Here is a 22872-nt window from a genome sequence, read left to right as displayed (position 1 = left end):
TTAGCCAGAAAAAGTGCAGCCTCTTTGTCTACATATCAAAATATCATAGCAGCAATATGTTCAAAGAAATGAAACTACAAAATTTGCAGTTACATAAAATTTTCCGTGAAAACTAGTACATTTACGAGTCTCGGACGGATAGATGATAAGCAAAAGAGACACAAGCAAGACAGGAATTTAAGCCATAAAATAGTTGTCACCACCATAATTCAAACTTAATATCACATCACATAGTAGTCAGATAGAAACTCAGCAAGAAAATGTGCATTACTAAATACCATTCTTCTCGTCTGCCTAATTGCTGCTGCTCAGCATCTCCAAGCTGAAACTGACATGAGCTCCCGGTGCTGCCAGCATAGATTGAGCGAAGCCTGGCGCTTCTCTACATGATATCCCCTACCTGGGGTTCTCTTCACCACACATTCAGCCTGAGTTTCAGCGAAATTGCTGAATGCAACCGGCGAGAACCCTGCAGAAGCAAAGAGGGCTTTCCAATGTATCATTTTGTCCGGGGCACTTAAACGCCCCAACACAGTGCTCTCAATCCTGGGCAGGAAAAGGAATCTCTCAATCTTGGCCATAGTGTCTGAAGTCAGATTGGCAGCATCAATGGAGTCGAAGACAACCTCATGGTATTGAAGGCCGTGTAGGAGGTGGTGTGAGAAGGGCAGGTCCATCCGTTCACATCCACGCTCTAGTGATACCATAAGTTTGGGCGAAAGCTGCTTTATGAAGCGAAGCAGAGAGGGAAGAACGGACAGTCGGCTAGAACAAGACCAGATAGGGAAATTCACAACAATTGCTTCATTCTCTGGCGATTGGAAACAGTGCATTGAATAAGAATTGGGGTCGAAAGTTTCAAAGTTCACGACTTCAAGCTCGAAACTAATACCAATTTCATTAGCAAACTGTGTCAAATTTTCGTGCATTAGGCCAAGCTCGGTAGGATGGTGAGTGGAAGGAGAGGCAAAGGCAGTGATTTTCAATGACAAGGTACCTCTGTTCCTCCCGGGAAGCTCCTGCATAAAGGAAGCCCATTGAGCACCGAACCCAACATCAAAGTCTATTATGTGGACACGATCAGCATCACCGAGAGCATCAAGGAGAGCCTGGTTGGAAGTGAAATTCACGAAATGGATTAGTGGTGAAACCTCAGAGAACACCTTGTAAGCACCCATCTTGAACATGCCATCGAATGGCGTGGAATTCGCGGGCGGTAGAGAAGTGACTGAGTTGGGCATGAGGAGCAATTGCAGAGCCTCCTTGAAGTAAAAAGCAGCTCTCTGAAAGGGCTTTCCTGCAGGAGAGAGCTGGTGATTGAGCCGCGCCAATATCATATGCGCGTGTGTGAAATTCCCAGCCAGTATTAGCTCCGCGGCCTTATAGAGCTGGTCATATATAACCTGTTGCTGCTGCTGGTGGTGATGGTGGTGGCGAGCGCCTAGTCGGTCGCCTGAGCCGCCCACCGCGTCCTGCTTAGGCAACATCAATGGCTTCTGTTGGGGATGATAAGGAGGAAGTAACTGCATCTGTTGAGCCAAACCCAATTGTGGTGGCAACTGTTGCTGATGTTTTGGGAGTAAAAACTCGTGGTTTGGATCCACAAATGCAACCTTTGGGATTTCAGAATGAGGGTCTACAACACCCAGATTTTGGCGCTTTGGTTGAGGCTGAAAAAGGAGGTGGAGATTATGGTCTTGTGGGACATACTGAGACAACAATTTATGATTTTGAGTAGTAATTTGAGATACCTGAGACAACATTTGTTGATTCATGAACAGTTGTGGGTTGAAAATCTGAGGCTTCTCATCTGGGGTTTGAAACTCTTGTTGCTGATAAACCACGCCAGGAGGCAAATTGTTGAGCAAAGATGTCGAAATGGAGTTCTGTGGATTAGAATTGTTCAACCCAAAATTGGGACCTTTGCAATTAACCATTGATGTTGAACCAACTCTTCTGTTGTCATTGTCGTTTGAAGAAATTTCAGAACCACAAGCAGCAGATAGAATACCAGTAGAGCCTCCGGCCGAGACGGGACCGAAACCCGAGCTTTGAACAACATTGCCGTCCCCCTGTAACAACTGTTTGAGGCCGAACGAGGTATCGTCGGCATCACCGGAAATCCACCGGAGAAGAGACTGGTCTTGGCCTGATTCAGACAACAAACTCTCCCAATCTTCCAATCCAGACACCTCCAACCCATAAGGAATTGGTTGGAGATCCACCCCCAATTCGTCCTTCCGGCCACCGCCATCACCGACGGTGGTGGCGGAAAGGGACTCCGTCACAGCTCCCGGACCAGTTTCCGGCGACATCGAAACAGGCCATTTCTGATGGGGGTTATTGTCGGAAACCGCCGCCACACTCACCGTGTACTCGGTAGAACCAGACCCACAACCGTCGCCGGCTCTTCCGCTGCCGAACGATGAAGAAAGCGTCGATGTCGACGTTGACGGGCTCGGACTCCTCTGAATGTCCAGTACTGAAATGGGTTTGTTGCTTCCACAGCTGCCTTCTTTCTTCCACTTGGGTTCCAAAGAAGAAAGCGAACCCAAACCTGCAACTTCTAAAGAGACCTTACCTTGCAAGTTGTATTGCATTCCTCTCATCTACAAAGATCAGAAATCTACAAAGATCAAAGAAGAACAAGAATGAAGAGAAAGTGAAATGGGTTTTTTTTTTTTGTTTTTTCAGATTTGAAAGTTGTGGACTTGGTTTGACGGCTTTTGAAAGCTCAAACTTCAAATCAAGCTCAAGGCCATGAATCTCTCAAGAGACCCATTTACCCAAAGAGCATATACTGTGCTTCCTCCAGCCTTTCCTCTTCCTTTTGAGTTCCATATCTCTCTCTCTCAAGAACTCTTTGATCCTCCTCTTTGTTTCGCTGAAGGAGTACTACCCTTCTCTGTTCTGCCATGGACGCGTGCATCATAAACAAAAGGTAAAAAAGTGGCCCCCTCACTCACTCACTCACACTCTCTCTCTTCTGAATACTTTTTCCTATTCCCAATTTTTGCGGTTTATTTGTGGAATCATTTTCTCTCTCTACAGGGCTCTGTAACCCCTACAGACTACAGTAGTACAGCAGTGTTCTGTGTGCTACTTTTAGGCGTTATAGCATGCGGGTTAATGGAGATGACCGGGTCGGGTGGTAATGTGGAGTTTACAAGTGCTGTAGAGGAGAGTCTTCCAAACGAAGAAGTAGTTGGATATATATATTATTGAGAATTATAATTAATCTAAATAATATAATTTATCGTTAAACAAAAAGGTTATTAAACAGGCTAACACGTGTAACCCGTTTAATAAATAGACTGAGTTAGTATTGAGGGTCTGGGACATTATTAAATTAATCATATTCGGTTTGACATATTTAGTAGAATACTCTTAAGTTTACCGGACATGATTATAATTGGTGAAAACGAATTATCACTCCTAATTTTCAATATGCATTGGCGCTTTCTTCTCCTGTAGCTTAGTACTTAACACAATCCCACAGCCCTTGCAAAACTCAATATGTGTCCTTTTTCTCTATTTGCTATATCAATTTGGTATCTTGTGTTGCCTGATTTATGGCGTTGGAAATTAATAATTTGGTGGTGTGCAAGTTTAAATTTTGTGTCTCATTCGTGTACTCCCTTCTGTCTTTTCTTCCCTACAAATTGTGCTAGGCTTAAGCATGTATTGGTGTTCAGGTCAGAACTTTGAAGAATGAAAATTTTAAATAGAGAAAATGTGAACTTTGAACTTTGGGGATGTTCTATCGACATTGGTGTTTGATTCTCTCTCACTGGTTGATTACTGTTTTTCACTATTGAAACAGAGACATTTAGAGAGAAATAGTTTGGTTTTGATTCAACCAGAAATCCTCTGAATTTTAAAGAACAAAATTTTATACTCGAAATGGCGAGGGTTTTAGAGAAATGGGAGAGAAAGAGGGTTTTAGAATAAAAATGTAATTTTAGACTTTTTAGAACACGTGTATTCGCCTCACAGCACATGTACCATTCAAGTCATGAGTACGGATCGAAAACAATACCTTAAAAATTTACTTCTCGAATTTCTACCAACGCTGATATGACCCCCTGAGATTGTTATTGGATGCCTTGGACTAGCAACCCTCATCTCATATTTATAAAAATATTTACAAGTCTATATATATTAATGAAAACATACGAGCCTAGAATCGAGTCTACAATATTTGGGATCGATGCATTAACTAAACAAATTCAAAAATTAAATTTAAACTTAAATCATTCATTCAATGAACCAGTCTGAAATGAACATTAAACGAGTCAATTTCGAGCTGTTCACCGAAACCAATACTTGAAATTTGAAATATTGCATTGGGTACTTGAAAGAAGTGGTCTTTACACGGAGATAAACACTGCAATACAAGTACAAAAGCGACTACACCAGAGGTTCTGGACCCCGGGTCATAAAGCTAGAAGTAGGGCAAGGTCACGGTTTATGGCTGGTCTTGATTTACCATTTACTTTTTCACTTTTTACGAACTCCGGCTGAAAAGGTAGGGCAGAGCAATAAAAGCAGTAAAAGTGGTGTTTATGAGATGATTCAGTGGGACTTCTTTTGTTGTTTTGGAAAATGTGAGGGGCTTAGTTCCCTCAAGGGCCTTTTGGTCCAATCAAAAAGCTTGTCACATTCACACAGCATGGCTCACACATGTTAAAAAGGACATACGTAGCCCCTCCATTTTAGGGACTAGACCAATCTTCTTTTTTCTTTTTCTTTTTCTTTTTTCTCTTCCACTTTATTATTTCCATTTTAATGATTATTGATGGAAAACAATAAGGACAAAACATAAATGGTTGCCACATTAAATCAATTTATTCAATCCACTCGAAAATTCAGTCCCTCATCTTTTCTTATTTAATTAGTATTTTGGACACTAACGCATAAAGTAGTAAGGTTGGGACGCAAATACTTGAAAATATATTTTTTTCGTGGGATTTTAAGTCTCGGATCAAATATAACCTTTTCCCTTTATTTGTAATGATTTACAACTTTTTTGATAGTACAAAAATTTTAATATGTTATACCTTCCATCTCACAAAAAGTATTTATATTTATATTTTTACCTATTTTTAAATAATTATCTCAATTCAAAATTCAATTACTAGTGTTTAAAAAAAAAATCCTAGTATTTATCATTTAAGAAAAAAACAATGAATTATATATTTTATATATTTCACTAATATTGTGTTCGGTGAGAAGGAAGAGGTGTAAAGAAAAAATAAGACGGAAGTAACTAATTTTTTTTTTTTATTTGGTAAGGATGATAGAAGGATACTTTACAAATTTTCATGCCCCAAAAAATGTAGAGGGTGTGCAAAATAATCATCAACACGAAAAACTAAACCGGACTGGACCAAATCGGACGGTCTGGGCCAGTTCCATAGTGGTTCAAACCGGTCATGATTCTAAAATAATGGAACCATAAATTTTTTGTTCGGTCCCGGATTAGAGTCCTACAGACCAGACCAACCCAGACCAAACCATTATAATATATATATATATATATATATATATATAGCTATAGCTATACCTATATACTACTCTTAACTTTGTAAGAGATTTCGGCACAACGATCAAACGTGAGCCAACATTCATCACTATCTAATTTTTTTTTATTATTTGCTTTTTGTTCCTCCCAATGTTTTGATTTTTTTGGTGCATGCCAACATTCCTCTACTAGCTCATTTACTTCTTAGTTATCATTGTCACGGGATCCAGTTGTTGATCAATCTCTCCCATGCAACATTCAAAGTTCATTCATCACTAGGATTGCAAATGAATCGAGCTGTTCATGAATAGCTCGGGTTCGTTCGTTAAGCAAACGAGCCGAGCTCGAACCCAATTTTTAGGCTCGTTTAGTAAACGAGCCAAGCTTGAGCAATATTGGGCTCGGCTTGCATAGGCTCGTGAACACGAGCTCGTTTAGGCTCGTTAATGTTCGTGAACAAAGCTCGTATAAGGCTCATTATAGTTATATATATATATATATATATATATATATATATATATATATATATATGGTTTTATTATAGCATAAGTACCCAAAATAAAAAAATAAAAAAATTTTAAAAAGGAAGAATAAATTACAAACCTATTGCACACCTGTCACTTTATCATTGGAAATCTTATTTCTTGAAAATCTCCTTCCGTTTTCTGGTATTGACACGAAGCCTCTTTATCTTATGATTCTCGTCTCTTGACTCTATCTCCAAGACTCCATCTCCTAAAATCAAATTATTTTATTCATTTTTTACAAAAGGTAAAGAAGCAGATGTATCGATTCATCTATCTAAAACTCCACAAGTCTCCAACGAAGATGAAAGAGGATTTATCTTTTGGAGTGAGTGATTCATCGTCTTCGCCTCTTCTTTTAAAGTCCCTTGGGGCCAATTGGTTGTGAGGGTTAAGTGATTCGTCTTTCTGGAGTGAGGGTTCCATTCAAATTTGTCTTATGGAGTGAGGGTTAAGTGATTGGTCTTCTTCGCCTCTTCTTATAAAGTCCATTGGGGCCTTTCGGTTGCGTTACCTGAAGCTTGACAGTCTCGTCTCGATCTTCTGGAGTGAGGGTTCCATTCAGCTTGACATTATTATTTTTATATATAATATTAATCTCATTCAGGAACAAAAAAAAAACACTTTTGAGTTTGAGTTTGAGTTTTATTTATTTTGTTAAACGAGTCGAGCCTGAGCTTTTAAAATTAAGACGAGCCCAAGCTCAAATTTTTGAGTTTGTCACAAGCCGAGCCCGAGCCCGAGCCCGAGCACACCTGTAAACAAACGAGCCAAGCCCGAGCAGACTCAAACTCGGCTCGGCTCGGCTCGGCTCATTTGCAACCCTATTCATCGCCATCGATCTTTTATCACTACTGTCGGTGACATCCTTTCTCACACTTTCTCCTCTTCTTTCTCACTTTCAATTCACTAATCTCTAAGTCACACATCATGTTTGCTCCTCAAGCACAACCAACAATGACAACGAATCAAGTTTTTTAATTTTCAATTACGGATTTGTCATTATTTTCAGTTTCAGTAAGATTTAACCGTATTTTAATTTATAGGTTTAGCTTTTAGGTCTAATTTACCCATTTTCCCCTCTCTATTTTAGTTTTGGACTCGGGAATGTGAATGTTTTTATTTATTTATTTGTTGTATATATAATTCAAGGGAAAAGAAATAGGGAAATAAATTCAACTAGAACTGTGTAACTGAACCGAATCAAAACATTTTTTCACGATTTAGGTTCTTTCGGTTCCATGATTCAAATGGTCTGGTTCGATTTCAAATTTTCTGGAACCGTAGGGAGGGGTTTGGTTCCAAAAATTCTCAAAACCAAACCAAATCGGACCGTGTACATTCCTACAAAAATGAGCGAAAGAAGTAAACTATTATAGAAATTTTAAATTATTAATTTATAAAATTTTAAATTAGAGTATTATCATCTATAAGTTACACTATTATAAATATTATTAGATATAATGGTAAATATAATAAAATATATATATATATATTTCTTTATCCTTTAACGAACATAATAAATTATAAATTTATTTTCTTCTCTTGTATCTAATCGAATAAAAATATATATAAAATACATAATCTCTTCTCTGATAATATCATCTATCCCTTCCTATTTTCCTTTCATCTAATTTTTTTTCTTTCCAAACAGCGCATAAAAAATTGTTTGCACAACAAATATTTGTAAAGAAGGGGTTTTAGAATTTTTATTTGAAGACGGAAGACCTATTATAAGATATATTTATTAAGAAAAGAAAAGGAAAAAAAAAAAAAGTAACGACCAGTCACCACCATGTCAGATCACTCAAGGCCAGATATTTAGTCGCAGATATTCATATGACCAAAAGATCCCTGATAGTTCAACATATTTACCTACTCAATTTTTTTTTTTTTTTTCCTTCTTTTTCTTTTTAAAATAATTTTTGGGTACTTCGGCTTTTCAGGGCAGCTGTTAGTAGTTACAAGTTGGTAATATAATTATATTACAGTAACCTTTATATGCGACAGAGGTTGGAGTTAAAGCTAAAAGAAGACCATCATTTTGTCTCACTCTGACCAATATTTTTTTTTCCAACTTTTGTTACGTTATTTACCCTTTTTCATGAATCATATGTTTACCGGGAAGACAACAAGGCTCATTTTCATCCCTGTTTTTCTCCTCTTCTCACACAACCATGTAATTCCAACCATTTATTTTTTATTTTTTATTTTCCTCTTTTGGGCTTCGGATTAGAATGAGACCTCCCATAGTCAGACCTTGTCCTATGAAATAATTTATATATTATTATATCTGTATATGTATATTATATACACACAATAACAAATTAAACATTTTCAATTTGTGGGAGGATTAATTTAATTCGATATAAGAGAAATTGACTTGTATGGCTCGATCTTTTCATACAAAAATATATAATTTGCAGAAATGATCAATCAAATAGAATATTGAGCCAATCCGATCGAATATAATGTCCTACAAATTACCTAGTGGGACACCCAGCTTATATATATATATACACATATATATTCTATAGCGAATTAGTTTCCAACAACGTAAAAAATCTTAAACCTTGCGTTCGTGATCGTCAATCCATTTCACTGTTGAATACACCAACGGTCAACCGCATAACTTAGTAAGAATGGACCTTGGCTACATTGTCAACAATGTAATCCTAATATTGATAAATAAAAAAATAAAAATAAAAATTAATAGTCAGTCATCGATTGGTAAGTTTCAAAATGTAAAATGGTTAGTTAGACTAGATGCATGATTAACGCGCATTGATATAGTAGTTGATAATGACTTTGTGTGGGTTGCAAAAGATGATCAATTGAGCATTCAATCCAGTGTGTGTGTGTGTACATATAGAGTTGTTTCTAGGCGCGCTACCGGGCAATACAATTAACCTTTTTCCCTCACATCAACCATACCTACCTAAAAAGTTTTAGCGTTCAAATTACTACTACAACTTTGACTAATTTTCACATTTGCAATTGTCATGCAAAAGTGAATTCTATGAAACACAACTAATATCCACCAATCACGTCTTTTCTATTGTTTTTTTCACATGACATTTTGCCATAGCTTGATCTCACCTAAATGATCATATTCATGATTGAATCCTAATAATTGGAACTCCGAAATATAAATATATATATATATTCGCCTTTCCAGAGAAAAATAAGAATAAACACCTTGGAATCTCTTTTATTGATTTTGTTGAACTACTCATGTCTAAATATTAATAGATCTTTCAATTTATAGTTAAATGTGGAGAGGTACTGGCTTTTATCATAAGGAAACTCTCTTCATTTCGTAAGAAAATGATAGTTGATAGGGTAAAATAAACCTACGACCTAACGATAGAAGTAACTAAGTGTTGACTAGCCGTCGGACCTCTTGAACTTCCGAAGGGTGACGGGTTTACGATAAAGATGACGACAAACAGTTAACAAGAATAATGAAAGTTGTTATTAAAGATATATCGAATCTTTAATAACGAGATACACTCAATAGACTATATCAGCAAGAGACCATAAATATGAGGGGACCCTGGGATGAGGTATGACACGAAAAAACCCTATTTCACTTATCTATAGTTTAATTCTTTCTCTAAAACTCCCACTAACTTGATCGTCGAAGGGTCTTCGGCCGGCACCACACCAGTGTCCGACTCAACTGTTTTTATTTTACAAAAAATAATGTCATACCAGGCAGCGCCGATTTCAAAACCAATAATAGTATTTAACACTAAAAAATGTTTGGAGAAAAAAGAAAATAAAACTATTTTGAGAATGTATCATTATACCCTTTAACATAAATGTATATGTAAAGAGTTGTGAGAAAAAATAAAGACCGTGAGGTCCGTGATAAACATTATTCAAGTTAAAGTGACCATCTAAATACAAAGAAAGAGTTAAAAGAGAGTAAAAACATGCCTAAACAATCATATGGTATTTTAATTTTATTTAAAAAAAAAAAAAAAAAAAATCAAGGGCAAAATTTGTATTAAAAAAAGTTTCATTAAATTTTGCAACTCTTTCCTTCCATTTCCAACATATTTTTATATATATATACCAAACATAATATATTATTTTCCCTCAATTACCTTTCTTTTCTTTTCCTTTCATTTCTCTCCATCCAAACTGTTTGCACTCTTTGTAATGAGCATAAACTAGCTATTAAGACAACCAGAAAAGCTAAAAGAGAAGAAGAAATGAAAAGGACGGTCTAGCCAGTGTAACACGTTTTTTGACCAAAATTTGTCCCCTTTTTTAACCCAATGATTCATTTGGATCAAGATGTTTTAGGGCTTGGAAGCTTTCGAAATCTTCTTTTATTTTCTTTTAAATTTTTTTGGGTCATTTTTTAGAGCTTTCAAGGCCTCATGAGATCACAATACATCTAATTAATTTCAATCTTTATAAACTTATATGCATAGGCCGAATCACACCAAAAAAGAAGCAACAGTGTTGCAACACTTAAAAGCCCTAGAAATGGATTCCACAACCATTTTAGTAAAACTTGCCTTCCCTTGAGAAAAGCTACCTTATCACATTTCCTTCACTGTTGTTATCTGTTTACCTTCTTTGTCATTAGGCCTCTAGTTTGTGTAGGTACAAAATGGATCACTTGACCTTTCTTTGTTTCTATAGAAACCAAAATCCTGCATGGAAATGTATTTATTTTTGATGTGTGAAATTTCTACATTTTAGCTGCATGCCCTATGCATCACTTTTTTTACATATAACAACAAACAACAAAAGATATCAAAGAAACCACTTCCATTTTTTTTTAGACAAATTCAAAGAAATAGGGCTAGCCTAATGGATGAGACTACTGTTGATGTGAGATCGGAGAAAGGCAGTCAATTGGTTAGATGAACGTAATTTAACCTCCACATTAGAGGAGGCTATTTTCCGTTTTTAACCCGCGACCTCGAGGAAAAATCATACAACATGTTAATGATATATTAGCCCTCGCTCACGTGAGAGTTGTTCGAATTTCGGACTTTAAATCATTATTCTTCTTTTAAATACTAAACTTGCAATTTATTTTTCTTGAATGGTAAAACAAACTTATACACACATGACTCCACTGAGGCTCAAACACCTATCTCTTCTTTGTACAAGCTAGCCTATTATCCATTTGGTAATATATATACATTGAGCATTGCCATATACCAATTAACTTAAATGAAAATCATACTAGCTGAAAAGACAACCAGTCAAATTACTCATACCTTTGTAGGGTTATACATTTGCACTTGAAGATTAACTTTAGGGTTCTCCATTGAAACCCTAATTCTTAAAATTAAACCGTTAAGACTATTACAATTTACAACCTTATTTGACCATTCTAATTAATCTCAAATGCATTTATCATTATGTTTCTATACCACCCTTTTATTTGAATGAAACAACAATAGGAACAAAAAGGGTGAAATGGGAAACATTGACCAAAAAGGATTGTCCCCTTGTCTATCCATTTGAGCAAATAAAAATTTGGGTATTTGTGAGGGAAAGAGAAGAGGAGGGAACATGCTTAGGCATAGTATGAATTGTTTAGGGAAAACGTGATTTGGACTTGTCAAGAAGTAGGCTTAGTTTATCCCAAACCCATGTGAGGGCTAACAGAGCCCCCCTCCCACCAGTTTATGCGGTGGGATGTGACCCAACTCATTTTGTCCATGCTTTAATTTGTTTTCCTTAAATTATACAGTAGTTCATGGTGGCCAGATTAGACTCATACCAAAGCTTTCTGTGATTTAATGGATGAGAGTAATGCCTCTGTTCACCATGAGAGATTGCAAGATGATATGCTAGGTGCTTCATGGGAAGATCAAGAAATATATTAGTGTTCTATATATATGTATGCTTTCTAATTCAGTAGATAAGCAATATACTTTCTTTTTCTTTTTCTTTTTTTTTGATATAATTCGGATATGTACAATCACTCACAAATTACACATAAAACCTAAATCCAGGTAATTTTTGCACCTTGTGAGAGAATCTAGAATGTCTAAGATTACGGTTTGCCACCCTAAGGCTATGTTTGGTATGGTAGAAAAAATAATAATAATAATAATAACATTAGTCATGAGATAAAAGGGGAAAAAAAAAAAAGAAACACACACACACACTTAACAACGAGAGAGGATAGTATTAATCAGTTATCATGTTCGGTTAATCAATGAAAGAAAAGAAACAATAATAATGGAGAAATAAAGGAAAATAACTATTTTAATGAATTTATACACACATTTAAAAAGAAAAGAAACAATAATAATGGAGAAATAAAGGAAAATAACTATTTTAATGAATTTATACACACATTTAAAAATAAGGACAATTTGACATGTTAAAGTTACATTAAAAATGTTAGCATTACCTCTCATTTCCTCTCATTTTTGAGAGGCTAACAAAACCAAATTCATCAAGCTTTAATATATCCATCCGAATCCTTCCATTCCTTTTCTTTTCCTTCCAAAATTTTATATCAAACACAAAAAATTATATATCTTCATTTCCTATTTTCTTTTCCTTTCACTTCTTTCCGATCAAATTGGGTCAAAGAGACTCTCATTCGCTCAGCCATTCGTGCGGATTGATAGATTTTTTATGTACCCTCTTATAAAAATATACAAATACATTTAAAATTTCTCATGTTATGTTTGGTGACACTGATCGAACTCCTTAAATTTGAAATTAGAACAAATTTAGTACGGTTGCTTATCTTTTCTTTCATTACTTTTTCTCTCTCTTTGTTTGTTGGCTTAAAACAAGATAAGGTTTGCAACATGTGCTTTCCTGCCATTTGAAGACACCTACAAGCAGGCAATGAAGCAAATATAAACACACACACAGATGTGAGAAGGAGTTGTGAAATTGAAGGAAATGGGTACACAACTAGACGACCCACACTTGACATCTGTTAGAAGCAATAAGAACCACTTTATACAAAAGATTACTCTTTTGCAACATAAAATTTTGTTTGTTTCTTTGCTTGATTTTTATTTCTTCTATGTTCCCAAAAATTCAAGAAATCGAATCATATTTCCTTGAATCACATCAAACATAAAACAAAAATAAAAATTATAAGGCCTGATTTGGTGGCAGGTTGCGTTCGAGAATCCGATGCTGATTCACTTAAATAATTTTTTTTTGAAATCGAAAAAAATTTTATTGCGCCCATTGCACCATACAAAAGACGCAAATATGAATTAGTGTCTTTAGTAGAATTTGAAATAATAATAAAAAATTGTGCAACATTTGACCAGCCCATTGCATGATGCAACGAATGAACCAAATTTTTTCTTCAATCATTAATGTGACAGTTAGAAAAATATCATATCACAATTTTTGTTTAGATTAAGTCATGTATGAAATATGACACATTTTTCACTTAGAGATGATTGAGGAGAAACTATTAGAAATGACCCAAATCTAAAAATTTATAAATAAAATCCAAACCAAAATGGGTAAAGACATAGAATTTTAATTGTTAAATTGTAAAATCCTCTCCTGTACAGCACGAGAAGGAGGGATCATATACATATAAAAAATTTCTATATGTATTGAACATAATCATTCAATAATCAAAACAATATATCAAGAAAAAAACAAAACAAAAAACACATCACACTCAGATTAGTTCTTATTTGGATTACATTATTTTGGGCCCTCAGCGAGTATTTAATTGAGTGATTTCTTGAGTCACCACTCACCAGTAGAGCAATCGTGGGTGTGCGTTACAAAAAAAAAAAAAAAAAAAAATAGAGGCTAGTAATCGAATCACTATACATGGATTAGGCCTTGGATCTCAAATTCACTTGGCCCAAATCCACATCCAAACAAATTCTTACTACCAAGGAATAATCATATGACTATATATATATATATGTATGTATTTGCTTAAAGGCTTGGAGCCTTGCATTGAAAAGGCCATAGACTACTTTTTGAATACATCATTTTCCTTTTCTTTTCATAGGCATGCATAAGTACATTAATGAAATTTCAAATTTTTTACAGCCACCTATGGTGGTGTCGCAACAGAGTACCAGAAGAAAGAGGAATTGCCACAACAAGGGTTGACCTAGGGCTGGGCTAATTAATATAAAACATAGCTCATTTATATATAGTGGCCGTAGATTAATTCTTATCACCGAGCAATGTAATCTTCTGGTACTTTATCATTTTTCAAAGTTTCAATTAAAATAAAATGAACGTTTAAATTTCTTGTCAAGACAATAAAATTAAAAATAATAATAATAATAATTCTTTTGGGCCGGGCCAAAGTTAAATTTCTGTGTATGAGCCCAATGGTTGAGCTTGGAATGATCAGGCCAATTAGTTTGGTCAAGCCCATGTTCATTTATGATAATATATAATTATATATATATACCTAGCAAAGAAGGAACATACTAATTGATGATGCAAAAACTAGGGTGTTTGATTTTTATTTTTATTTTTATTTATTTTTAACATGTGTTTGACAGGTTACTTCATTTCTTGATTGAATGATGAGGCATAAGGTTCGGGCTTTTGTCCCCTAGGTTGACAGAAAAAGGTTGAAGTTACAAGTCATAGGGATGGTAGCTCATAAGCCCACAATTGAAGTAAGGTTAAATGGGGAAAAAATGTTTGATTTTGTTTGTACCTTCCTTTTGGGGCTGGTTCTGTGAATAGTCTTTTCATTGCCAAATTGTGATTACAGACTGAAAATAAGTAGTAGGAGGACCATGTTTTCCATTCCCTCCATCCTAGCGTACGTTTGGATTGAGAGTTTTGAAGATAGTGAGAGAAGAGAAAGAAAAGAAAAGAAAAAAAAGAATAATGTAAATTATGTTTGGGTCGTTTAAAATAAGAGAAAATAAAGAATAAGGAGGTAGTTATCCCTCATATTTTATCTATCCAAAAATAAAAATATTTTGAAAAAAATGATAGTATTTTCATATTTCTGAAACTGCCATCAACAATTAAAAAGAATAAATATTATTGCATTCATGATCCTTAAAAGGGCATGACAACAATTTGATTGTTATCCTTCTTTTATTTTCTCTCCTCTATCATATTCAAATAAGAATAATATTAATTTTTTTATTTTTTTATTATTTTTTTTTTGTCTTTCCTATCTATCCAAAAATTATTACTATCATTTTCTTCTTCTTCTTCTTCTTCCTTTTTTTTTTTTTTTTTTTGGTCTTATAACTAATACTATCATCTCGTTTCCTTTCTCATCAGTGTATCCATACGGAAAAGAGTTTTTCTTTTCTTTTCTTTTTTCATATTCTCATTTTTTTTGTTTTTGTTTTGTTTTGTGCAATTATGATAAGAAACTCACATAAGTGAGAGGGCTTGTTTGGTTAATTGATTTTTTATAATACAGTTCTTAGCTACTGTATAATTTTTCTTTTTCATTTATTCCCTATTATAATTTTAACAATATTTTTGTGTGACCTGATTAACAATTAATATATAAATAAATATTCCTTTATTTGCTACTGTATAATTTTTCTTTTTCATTTATTCCGTATTATAATTTTAACAATATTTTTGTTATTATGATGTTAAATATTTGAGTATATTACAGAAAAATTAACAAAATTAATCTTAAATTTATTCAAATTTGAAATATTTTTCTTAAAAAATATATATATTTGGGCTACCCGAACCGGCCCACCCCAACTCCAATTCGGGACACCTTGAATCGGATTTGAAAAAAATATTTTTATTAATGTGATGAATTTAGAAAGAAGTCCCTCGTCACAGACACGCCCAGTTGACATCCAAACACCCTCCATCATCACAAGTCAAGTTTAGCTGCAAAAAAAAAAAAAATTTAAGATGACATGTCCATTTATTATTAATTCACATCAACGATCAGTATGGTGTAAAAATATATATGAAAAACTTAGTTAGATTAGTAGGTGCAGAGAGTCAAAGCCTGACACTCTAAAATTCACCGGAGGCACTAACCAACTCGGTTATCTAGGCATTTGTCGTGATTACATTACAAAATTCATCTTAAATTTATTCAAGTTTGAAATATTTTTCTTAAAAAATATGTATATCGTTCCCTGAACACGCCCCAACTCCAATTCGGGACACCTTGAATCTAATTTGAAAAAAATATTTTCATTTATGGGATGAATTTAGAAAGGAGTACCCCTTCGTCACATACATTGCTAGTTGACATCCAAACACACCCCATCATCGAATAGACAGTCAAGTTTAGCTATAAAAAAAAAATTAAAACATATATGAAAAACTTGGTCAACTTAAAACAATTAAGCGTGATTACAATAATACATAATCTATTGCATTTCAATAAAAATTAATAATTATAAAAAGAGGAATAAAAAAAGAATTAATATGAAGTGGTATTGATCTGAAATGGGCTTGAATTGAATTTGTAGAGCCCAGTCCAACTTGAAAGGTTGGCATGGGAAGGTCCGAACTTGGTTGGGTGTGTTAGGACTTAGGACAGGAGTTGGTACTTAAACGACAGCTGGGACAGGAGAGCGTCAGAGTCACATTAAACAAGGTATAGTGGGGTATATCCTCTATATATTCTAGTATTTGATGGAGAAAAGTTTCTCTGTGTGCTTCCCCATCGAAACTTTGGTGCACATGCATGATAAAAAGTGATGTCTTCGGAAAAGACACTTTTAATACTTCATCTCTCTCAAAATAAATCCATTTTTAAAAACTATCTCATTAACAATTTTTTAAAAGAGACATTTTTTGTTTAGAATAAAGAGAATACTTCCTAATATCCTGTTATATAAATAAAAATGTTTTATTTTAATAGTTTAATTATTACGTATCAAAATTTAATTAGTTAGTAATATCATGTCATCACTCCTCATTAGTAATTTTAATAATATTTTTTTACCTACAAAGCTGAGGTAGAAGCTTTAAATTCTTTAAATTCTCACGTAAGGAAAAAGTGAAAAATGGGTCTCTAAAAAAGAGTTCCTTACTAAAGTAAAAAAAATAGTGCATTTTTTTTTTTAGTTATAATTATACTTAAATATAGAGATACGTAATTTAATATCAAAATCCATTGACAAATAACATCAATAGCACCTAATCCATGACATCTTAAACCTTTAATTTTCAATTATAAAGTTGAGTCTTTGGAGGATGCAGTAGGATAAAAGTTGTAAGTTGTACTTGGGGAAGGTTATTGACCGTAATTTATGTTCCAATAAATATCAAACGTTTATCGCTAACGTATACTTCGATACAAAAATTGATCAGAAACATTTTAAAAGATAGGAAAGTGTTTGGACTTTATTTATTAGAGTCGCAAAAAAAAAAAACCTATCAAATATTAAACTAGTATTAAACTATGACGTGAACTCCTAAAATGTTTTAAAATAAAATAAAATACAAGTGAAGTAGGTAGGAGGATAGAAATGGAGACTTAAAATTTCTAATTACGATTTATTGTAAATAAATTTTGATAAAGTATCTTTGATTTGTTTAGATTTATAAAAACTTATGCTTGCGCCAGAGTTGGAGTTGGAGGGTCAAAATGACAAAATTTGGTACAAATTAAAATTTTCTTCAATTATAAATGCACCGATTGAATACTCCTAAACATATTACTAATGACATACGAAATGTAGTACGTATGTAGATTCCAATTCCATATATGGAATTGATATCTACATAGTACCCAATTCTATTTCTTTGGTACATCTATTTGTTCCGATCAATCTAAGATAATCGAAAGGCAACTCTTATTCTTATGGTTCTAATTCCTAGATTTTTTATTATTTCCAACATGAATCCCAATTTGTTTTTAGCATTACGAATGTAACACCCCCACATTTTCCACGCATAAGTTGATCAGGCTTATACACGAAAAACGAGGGATATCAAAAACAATTGGCAATATACAAGCATGGAATACAAAATGATGGAAATAAAAGAATTTAGACAGGAAAGAAACATTAAATAATACAACATCCATCCATCCTTTATTTAATACAGTACTTCATTACAACTTGGAAATCCTACGTCAGGGATCCCTAAATATAACCCTGAGAGTTCAACGTCAAAAGTAAATAAAAACTGAAACTGAAGTATTACATAAAACTTCTACCCTGCACTGGATCGTAAGAGTAGATGGGTTCGGATGATGGTCCCACACTGCTAACCTCAGCCTTGAAACGGATACTGACCGTATCCTGAAATAACAACAATGGTGGGTCAACCCCACGAGCAAGTCCTCTCTACTATGACCCAAATCAGAGAATCAAATAAATTAATCATTATGAATCGGATGAGTACTATATCTGTATACATCCTACGGGAACTATCCGATGTATAACATGACCTCAACCAGAATAGACGGTGATCACTTAGACTCACACTAGGTGGTTAAGTGTCGCCTTTCCCTACCCGGGAAATCAGCTATTATACATGGTGCACGGTACTGACAACACAGACTATAACGAACTACACAGTGATAACACCTCGCAAAGTACTGATGAATATACTGAGCATATAAATTAGGCAACACATGCCAACAATATTAAGAAATATACCGAGTATGTCAATTAGGCAACACATGCCAATAATATTAATAAATATACCGAGTATGTCAATTAGGCAACACATGCCAATAATATTAATAAATATACCGAGTATGTCAATTAGGCAACACATGCCAATAATATTAAACCACATACCCCGACAGCCACACATCTGTCTATCGCAACGAATGCATAAGGTATAAATGAGTCTAAACTTATTAGTCAGCTCACATGGTTCTATATGGCAACACATCCATATAATATAAATGCGACATAATAAACAGTCCATTTATTCCCTGAAATGCACACAGCATAATAATCATGGTTTATATACGATTAACAGTATAAATATTCCATAATATATAATGGGTTATTTATATGAAGAAAACCAAGCACTAATTAATTTAACATTAATGGTTATTACAGTTTAATAAAATAGTACCATTAATAGTCGTTAAATCAATTACATATGTTTACTAGCGATTCGCACTTTAACTGATACAATTAATATTTAGAAATATTAATCGGACAATTATAATAATTAACGAGAAATAAAATAATAATATAATGTCCCGTTAATTCCAAAAATGCCAACCCGAGGCCCCAAAATGTATAGTGAAGGTCCTGGTAATGACAAAACAGTCCCTAGGGGTATTCTGGACTTTTCCAGCAGCCGCAGAGGCCCTTTACGCGCCCCCACGCGCCTCCCAGAGCTCCCCACACGCGCCGCCAAGCTTTCCCACTCTCCCACGCGCCTCCACGCGCGTCTGGCGTCAGCCACGCGCGCACACGCGCTCCCACGCGCGTCTGGAGAGTCCCACGCGCGCGTTGATGGCTTCCTGCTGACGTGGCGTCCTCCGGTTGGTTGGCTGCATCAGCTTTCCTACATGCGCGCCACACCGGATCAATCCATCTACATCTCCTCCATCCAACGTTCACGGATCCGGGTGTACCGCGGTAACATGGACCGCGGTGCACCGGATCAATCGCTGCTATTTAATGGTCCAGATGCGCGCGCATACCCTCCTATGGTGCGCCGCATCACACCGGATCACTCCGGTCGTCTCCCCCATCGCCGGCGACCGGAAAACTCGCCGGAAGGTCGCCGGAAATTTCAGAAAATGCCCGGAAAAATCTAGAAAATTCTAGAAAAATCCCTAAAGTCTTATTTAATTATTTTTAGCCATTATTAATTTCATAGGACATTAAATAAATATATACCATCCTATATAATTAAAATTCCATTAATTTAATAAAATAAAATTAATAATTTATTAACCTCCAAACCTTGGCTCTATGCATAAAAATAAGCTAAACAATTAATTTATTAATTCAAAGGGGAAAAGTAGATAATAACTTGCCTTTTTGGATTTAAAATAAATCCGCCGGTCTGCGCGTAGTCGGGTAAAATTGCCTACACCGGTCCAAGCTTCTTTCTCTTTCTCTTTTCCTTTCACTCTTATAAAATAGCTCTCTAGAATTTATACTTTGCTTCTAACTCCCTTTTATTTTTTTCTAAGGCAAGCTAGTTAATTTATAGACAAAATATATAATATAAATATTACAAATATCTAATTTATAATAACTTCTCACCCATTTCTCATATTCCTACCTATATGGCTTTAATTCCAACCATAACCATTGATGCAATCCTATCCTAATCTCTAATTTCATCATGACTTTGGTTTAATACTATTATTATTATTATAAATATTATTATTATTATTACTAATATTATTATTAATAAACTTTTATAATAATTATTATTATTATTATATTATTATTATTATTATTATTATTAAACTAATATAATTATTATTATTACAAAATAATACATTATATCATCATAATACTATATAACACAAATATAATACTTTAATTAACTAATAATGATTAATTTAAGCATAACCAACAAATGAAATTATTATTAATAATACATGCATAATTAAATGAATAAATTTACTATTTTAACATACACAATTAATTTACATGCACAATTAAATGAACTTAATATAATAATGTAGTATGCACAAATAAATAAAATTAATTAACCTAACACAAGATTAATTTAAATACATTCTTTAAAATTACGGGGTATTACATTCTCCCCCCCTAATAAAGGAATTTCGTCCCCGAAATTCACTACATACCTGTAGTAAAAAGTTCTGGATACTTGGCACGGATAATATCTTCCCGTTCCCAAGTAGACTCTGTAGCACTATGATGACTCCACTGTACACGTACTAATGGAATAGTCTTCGTGCGCAGTATCTGATTCCTACGATCGAGAATACAGTAAGGTTGTTCCAAATAGGTTGCATCAGGTTGCAACTCAATCTCACCCACATCAATGTGTTGATATCGATCTTCGTCCCGTAGAAATTTTCGCAGCATAGATACATGAAAAACATTATGTACCCTATGAAGATTATCTGGTAGAGCCAGACGATAAGCTACTGCCCCAATCCGATCTGTAATCATAAAAGGACCCACAAAACGAGGCGATAACTTACCCTTTGACCCAAACCGCATTACTCCCTTCATAGGAGAAACCTTAAGCAAAACCTGATCACCAACCTTAAACTCCAAAGCACGAGTTCGACGGTCAGCATAACTTTTCTGTCTGCTTTGAGCTGTACGCATCCGATCCCTAATGATAGCGATCTTTTCTGACGTGTCCTTAATAAATTCAGGACCCAGAAAGTTGTTCTCACCAACTCCAAGCCAACAGACAGGAGACCTACACGGTCTGCCGTACAAAGCCTCAAATGGTGCCATACCAATAGTTTTCTGATAACTATTGTTATAAGCAAACTCTGAAAGCGGCAAATATTCCTCCCAATTGCCCTTAAAATCAAGAACACATGCCCGCAACATGTCTTCTAAAATCTGATTAACTCGCTCAGTCTGTCCATCTGTTTGAGGATGATAAGCAGTGCTAAGATATAGTTCTGTACCCAAAGCCTGCTGAAAGCTCCTCCAAAATCCTGATACAAACTTCGGATCTCTATCTGATACGATGGACAATGGTACACCGTGAAGTTTCACCATTTCTGCAATATACAGCTTAGCATACTGTTCTGACGTAAAGTTTGAACGAACAGGCAGAAAGTGAGCGGACTTGGTCAATCTATCAACAATGACCCAAATAGAGTTGTGATTATGCTGTGAAGTAGGTAATCCCTCTATAAAGTCCATGGAAATACTTTCCCATTTCCACTCTGGTATGGGAAGTGGCTGTAACGATCCTGGCGGTCTCTGATGATCAATCTTAATCATCTGACAGGTGCTACATTTAGAGACAAAGATAGCTATATCTCTTTTCATGCCGGCCCACCAAAACTGGCGTTTCATGTCCTGATACATCTTGTCTCCCCCTGGATGTACAGAGAACTGAGAAGTGTGTGTCTCTCTCATCACAACATTTCTCAAATTATCAGCTGAAGGTACAATTAAACGTCCCTTGTACCTCAATCCTCCATCAGTCCCTATAGAATAAAAAGGAACATCTCCGGAGGCTAACTCCGAAACCCGATCAATACACTGTTGATCTGAGAGTTGCGCTTGAATGACCTGATGAATGATAGAAGGAGTTACTACCACACATGCCATAAAAGCGTCTGCTAACTCATCAACAGTCTTCAAAGCATCCCACTCTGTTGTAAACAAAGCTGAAAGGCTGACATAGGGTCGGCGGCTGAGTGCGTCTGCTACAACATTCGCCTTCCCTGGATGATACTGAATAGAGAAATGATAGTCTTTCACGAACTCCAACCATCTGCGCTGTCTCATATTCAGTTCCCTCTGTGTGAACAAATACTGTAGACTCTTATGATCGCTAAACAATCGAAAAGTCTCCCCCAAAAGATAATGTCTCCAAATACGCAAGGCAAAAACCACTGCGGCGAGCTCTAGGTCGTGAGTCGGGTAATTAAGCTCATGAGGCTTAAGCTTCCTAGACCCATAAGAAACTGGTCGCTCTTCTTGCATCAACACACAACCCAAACCCTTCAGAGAAGCGTCAGTAAATACTAAATACTCGATTCCACTCTGAGGTGTGGCTAAGACAGGTGCAGAAGTTAACTTACTCTTCAATTCAGCAAAAGCAGTCTGACAAGAATCATCCCATACAAATGGTACATTCTTCTTAGTCAGATGAGTAAGTGGACCCGCAATTTTGGAAAATCCCTGGATGAACCTGCGATAATACCCCGCCAATCCCAGAAAACTGCGAATCTCTGTCGGTGAGGTAGGCTGTCCCCACTCCATAACG

At 35.1% G+C, this 22872-nt stretch overlaps 1 protein-coding gene across 1 annotated transcript; it reads right to left on the bottom strand.

Moving 5' to 3' along the window:
- Positions 1 to 3089, bottom strand: LOC132304030 (scarecrow-like protein 27). The gene is made up of 2 exons (XM_059801526.1): positions 1752 to 3089; positions 1 to 1670 (listed from the first exon to the last, which is right to left on the bottom strand). Exons 1-2 carry the CDS (start codon positions 2607 to 2609, stop codon positions 309 to 311), a joined length of 2220 nt encoding a protein of 739 aa, XP_059657509.1. The 5' UTR covers positions 2610 to 3089; the 3' UTR covers positions 1 to 308.
- Positions 3090 to 22872: the final 19783 nt, after the last annotated feature.

This window comes from Cornus florida, unplaced genomic scaffold, assembly GCF_030987335.1.
Source record: "Cornus florida cultivar Cherokee Brave unplaced genomic scaffold, ASM3098733v1 CherokeeBrave_3.0.0_Hap2_Chr04, whole genome shotgun sequence".
NCBI classification, from domain to species: domain Eukaryota; kingdom Viridiplantae; phylum Streptophyta; class Magnoliopsida; order Cornales; family Cornaceae; genus Cornus; species Cornus florida.
The sequence above is the reverse complement of the archived record's forward strand: the minus strand, read 5'-3'. Positions and strand labels throughout refer to the sequence as shown.